The sequence below is a fragment of the Branchiostoma belcheri genome, unplaced genomic scaffold (genome assembly GCF_001625305.1).
Source record: "Branchiostoma belcheri isolate BF01 breed outbred unplaced genomic scaffold, Haploidv18h27 scaffold27, whole genome shotgun sequence".
NCBI lineage: Eukaryota > Metazoa > Chordata > Leptocardii > Amphioxiformes > Branchiostomatidae > Branchiostoma > Branchiostoma belcheri.
In genome coordinates, this window is record NW_017803876.1 from 2,867,101 (window position 1) to 2,872,997 (window position 5,897).

A 5,897-nucleotide genomic window follows, 5' to 3' on the forward strand; every position below is an offset into this window, starting at 1 on the left:
ACATAGTCCTATTATTACATAGCACTGCAGTCTGCGGCTTGCCTGTTCATACAAATATAACGTGTCATGCAGAAATGAAAGTCAGACGTGCCCAAACTACCCTTGCAGAATCAGCGGTATGGAAGTTCGATAACGTGTAAATACATAATCTTCAAGCAGATGTTGGGAAGAAAATCCCTTTGTGACAGAAAGGGGCAGTTAGGAAAATGTAACGATTTTGCCTCACAACATCTGCTTAGAAATAGTAAAGAAGTCCATATTACAACATGAGAGATTGCTGTTAGAATTCTGCCTGCATTCCTGTGGTCGTGGGTTTCTCTTTGTTCGCATGTTTCATTCTAATCTTTTCCCATGGCAAATCAACGTGCACCAGTCGAAGCTTAGATTTTCGTCAGAGAGAATATAGAGTGCACTGGCACCGACAACTTTTAATCATTCTGGGCATACCCCGTCTTAACGTCGTGCATTGCTAAAATCACAGCGGAGTGGCGCAGAATCGCCGGAGAAGTATAATTGGGCCCAGCGGAGAACTGCCACGGTCTAATTGAGTGATTAGGTGCTGCCTGAAACTTTCTTCGTGCCAGACGAAAGTCTCCGCGGCGCGTCCACGCAGTCATTAGAAAGTCGGGAGCTTCTCAACAAAGGCGGAATATCTTAACTACATGTATCTCCTCTCCACCCTTGGAGGCCTGAAGACAACTTTTCCCACGCAGCCGATTCCTCCTGTTGATCCCTGCACTATCCTTTCAAGGTGAAGATCTCCCACTTTGCCCTCCCAAAACAACCTATCCATCAACTTCTGCCGGCAAATCTGTGCGGGGGAACCCGGGAAGGGTCCACAAAGACCGCCATTCTTCTAGGAGAATCGCAAAGACAATTATCGAGGTCAGGGCCAACGTGACAAACTCGTTTGGCCGACAGGCAATCTTGCGCGACGGGGGAACGTTTCCCTCTGCTAACATCTCGGGAAACTGTTTTAAAAAAGAGATCGATACACCGCGGGGGCCGATTCTGGTGAAGTGTATAACCCAATTGCCGAGGCTTCGACAGGACTAGCAGACGTTGTAATGAGACTCAAAGTCCAGATGCTTCCAAAGCACTTCCCGAGATCCCGTTCATCGCATAAAGGCCATTAACATTACTGGAAATCAATGCGGCTGTTTTGGAGTACTTTGTTAGGGACTGCTGATGTTCAAAACACAATTATCATACACCAACCAGTGCACCACCGCGGCGAAATCCCCAGGACAACTTTTATGGGAAACTTCGTAAGAAAAGACCACACGCTGTTATCGTCAAATTACCGGGAAATTTCATGCAGTATTGCAGGTCCACCCTATTGTGCTATTAAGTCCGTCTCTGGCATTGTATCATCATAAAACGTACGATAACCTTGGGCAATTAAGGCTGCGAAAATGCATGATCTGCAACGCAGTTGCATGGACAGCGGCCACCAGTTTCTGACGCAGCAGGAATACCTGCTTCTGAGAAAGAGCATAGACTTGCCAATTTAATACTGGACGGAGAAATAATCAACATGTCTACATGAACCACGCTGCGATCGGACAAAATTTAAGACTCCATGATAACCCCAGATAATATATATAATTATTAACAAAAGGTAGTGACGAGTAATCTCCAAGCAGGTGTAAGGAGCCGGCTCTTTGCCATTATTTCACATCAGTTTCTGCAACATTTATTAGTTCTCTTTTCTAGCGCTGTACTTCTTACCGGTTTGCATCTTCCAACAGATTACATTCATCAGCATTCATGGAACCGACCGCCAAAGACGAACAATAAAAAATCTGGAAGAGTACTAGATCTTGCACAAATCGGGGTAAAACAGAGCATCATTACATCTGCTTGGAGCTTAGTGAGGAGTTCAGTTACAGGCCAGAGATCGGCGTCATAAACCAACAAATTGGGCCCCCCGCAGCGGCAGTACGGCCGGGCAGGTCGGGCTTTATAGCGGCGAGTGGATGTAATAGGGACCGGTTACTGCCGGAGCGAGCTAAGATTTATGGCCATTTCTTCTCAGCCTTCCAAATGAAACAGTTATTGCCAAACTCAATTGAGTAACATCAAAATCGATTTCTGTAAACGCTGAAATGATATGCTGAACGGCTTCAGTCACTACTGTATAGGCACAGCAGATTCTGTTCTGGTTACACTGGAATGTGAAAAATAACCATCGCCATTTGTCTGTTCTTTTAACTTTCTTTTAGCTCCTGAGCTAATTTTGTTCTGAGTGCTAAGTAGAAAAAGCAGTACATGTGTGTGCCGTTTTCAACTTTTTAGTACCTACGACCCTCCGAAAGCAATGACTACGACTAAACAATGCACGGGGTAATATGGTCTTTTACATGACAGAAAAAATTGACCAGAGTAACATTGCTGATTACTCAATATTAGAAAATTGCAAAAAATTCCAGAAAAAGCTATTCATAGTTTAAAACAAACATTAAAATTGTACCATTCATCTAACAAATTGGATCTTGTACTGTAAAATCGTTTTGAGAAGGGTAAATTCGTGATGAGTTGCAAGATTTATTTTTTTAGAAAGGGACCACCAGACCAACTGTGTGCATCAAGGTTTCAACACCTCCAGTTTGGACAACTCCTGCCAAACAGTCCCAAATAATTTCAGGGACCAGAAAGGACTGGTGCATTTTACAACAGCATAAATATCCAACAAAATTTAACTTCATATTACTTTATATGTAACATCCGTGTCCATAATATCACCAGGGTCCATAATATCGCCACCTTGAGAAATAGTGTGCTTTAAGATAGTTTTTCCTGCAACATACTTTTGGTATGCACCCTGCACACCTCAAATGTACATACCTGGGTATGTTGCAGTAAAAATATCTTTAAGCACACTTTTTTTCAAGGTGGCGATATTATGGACTATGGTGATATTATGTATGGACACAGATGTTAATGTTTAAGTAGAATGCACCACACCTTTCAATAGGTGGCGATACACTAGACTTCAGCATACCAAGACAGATCATCTTAACCATAAAAACTGAACAACGCACATGACAACATTCTTTCATTGGTGTTAATTTTCTGCATAACTCTAATTCACGCATACTAATCAATTAAGTATTAGGACAGCAGGTACTGTCAGAGTATGTAGACAATATGAGCTGCCTCTGAAAACATCAATAAATACGTGGTTTATTTATTTACTAGTACTCTACTATGAATACATCACTCTGATGAGAGATCCGGTTACATGCCAGACTGAGCAGAGGGCAGTAAGGCTACAAGCAAACAACCAGGGCTGACAACATAAAAAGGTCAATCAATAAAGCGTCACTTCTTCTTTACACATTGGGCAATCATGCTGGCATCAGCCCAACACAAGTCCTCCCCCCGCAGTGCCAAGTATCGGGCACAGTCTGAATGGCCCCATAAATTCTAAAAATCCTTGGCAAGCTTGCGGTGATTACAGAAGATGTCCAGCAGAGCGTTCAATGTCAAAATCATCCGATATGAGGAAACTTGTAAAGTTCAATTTTCAGGCTCAGCTTAGATAACTGAAACAGGCAAAGCATCCAATATTGATCTATATAACTGCTTAATTATCAGCAGCAACAGAAGAAATTGAAAGTAATAAACACTGCAAAGTGCTACTGGAGGTCTTGAAGTGAATGTTTTGAGTCTGGTTGTGGAACTAGTACTGAGTAAGGCTGATCATTATCTCTGTCCAAACCTACATTGTCAATAACATATTCCTATTCTAGGTAAAAACAACAGCCTACTTCTGTGTGCCAGTAATGAATTGGTGGTAGATTCTGTAGTATATATTTGTAGACATAGCAAAACGATTTCTGAAAAAGATTCATCACAGTTAACATTCAGTCAGGTTTGTTTGAGTGATAAGGGGTGCTGCTAGGGAGGTCTCCGCGGTGTCAAAGGTCCAGCACGAGCACTCTGGGGTCCTCCACAGCAGACTTGATCTTCCTGAGGAAGGTGACCGCCTCCCGCCCGTCAATCAGCCGGTGGTCGTACGTCAGAGCCAGGTACATCATGGGGCGGATCTCAACCTGGGCAGGAACAATTACATGTCACTCAAGTAGTCAAACCAATCCACTATATCACAAATATAACAGGGTTCAAATACATACCTGCAGAAATAATGGCAATGGTTTCTGTAAAGCTATTGGCATGGTCCATATATATATACTAGTACATACTTAAATTCTGAGTGGTGTGGGTAAAATTTGTCTGGTGTACATATAGGTAACATTGAAAATTTTACCTACATGACACTGCAATTTAGGTATGTATGGATCATGCTAAAAACTATTCAGAAACAATTAATATCATTTCTTCTACTCTTTATAGGTGGTAGCAGCAAATAAAAATCCACATACACCTACACGTACATATATACTCTGAACATGTACCAGTGCAGGTTAGGTACATGTAGACATTAGAAATACCTGCACAGGTCCAATCTTAACTGCAACAACCTACATATGCAGGTAGTATTTCAAGCATTGTACATGTATAATAAGTCAATGTGATAAATCAGCAGTCTAATAGAGTTTTGCTGTCTAGACAGCAACTTAGTGATGTAACAAAATGTAACTTAAATTAAGGTAGAAAATCACAAGGCTCATGAAGAGTACGCCTTGCTTGCTCTACAAACTGTGATTTCTGTTGCAGTATAAGAGATCATTATGAAAAATAGGCAGCTTGAGTACAGAAGAATGCTTGAAGCTGAAGCTCTTGAACTTTTACACACCGTGTTTGAAATTTCCTTTGTCGGGACATTATCTCATGTACATGTAAGAGCCGTACAAAGAGAGGGGTTTATGAACCATCTGTCACTTGCAGCCCAACATCCCTGAATAAAAGGCTCAGCCACAGCAAATGATTAAGGATGAGCTGTGATCATTTTATGATGAGGGCTGGCAGGTGGCAGATAAACCCACACAAAGGAGAACATGAGTACACCGCTTGGTTGATGTACAGTCATTAAACTGCAGCAGTTCAGGGGCCTGTACACTACTAGATATGCAGGCAGCTTTACTATTGACTTCAATAGAGGGGTTATCACACATTCAAATGTTGACAATGCATCATGGAGGAATGTCAGGGGAACAGCAGTACAGTACAGCAATTGTTTCACTCCACTCTGAGATGCAGGTCTGTCTTCAACAAACATATGTACAATGTATTAGCAGAGGGACTTTCAAAACATTGGCAGGTAATTGTTACTGCATACAGAACCTCAATACCAATTGATGAGACCGTTTCATGGGAATTCTTATTGCATTGGACATGCTAACAGAAAACTTGCCCAACAAATGCAGGCACACATCCAGCATATATTTTACAGACTTCACAACAAAATATCTGGCCAGATACTGTAAAGGTGTAGAGACATATATACAAGATGTCCCTTTCAAACCTCTACCTACAAGACAAGATTGGAGGTCTGACATCTAGAAGCACAAACCTATCACAAACTTCCACTCCTGCTGTTCAGAGCCCCTCCCCTTTAGGGGGCTGACCAGAGGAGGGCTACTTGAAGTGTGATATAGCAAGGCCAGCCATCCCCATGTTCAGTGACCCCTTGGCCACGTATGACATATGAATACTGGTTCCAGGGCCAGGTACCAGTTATCTACTTCTAACAGCCATTCAGCATTTCTAACTCAGGGGCTTTCATGTCCCACCGAGCGACCTCCCAGGATCAGCCGTGCAGACAGGGAGACTGCAGATCTGTTTCCCACAGAAATAAATCACACCGAGGTCAACAAAATCTATACTACAGAACTGCCACGATCTGGGCTGCCAAGCAGGATTAATCTATGGGCAAAAATCAGTGCTGACAATATGGGCAATCCATCCATCTGTGCACATTCTGTATCCAT

The 5,897-nt window shown here is 42.3% G+C and overlaps 1 protein-coding gene across 1 annotated transcript in view; it reads right to left on the reverse strand.

The window, feature by feature from the left end:
* Window positions 1-3,111: 3,111 nt before the first annotated feature.
* The window catches only part of LOC109472242 (dihydrolipoyllysine-residue succinyltransferase component of 2-oxoglutarate dehydrogenase complex, mitochondrial-like), a 47,723-nt gene continuing 44,937 nt past the window's right edge, over window positions 3,112-5,897 (reverse strand). The window contains exon 15 of the mRNA XM_019771878.1: window positions 3,112-4,058. Coding sequence (XP_019627437.1) covers window positions 3,924-4,058 — 135 coding nt within the window. The 3' untranslated portion in view covers window positions 3,112-3,923. The remainder of the gene's footprint in view (window positions 4,059-5,897) is intronic.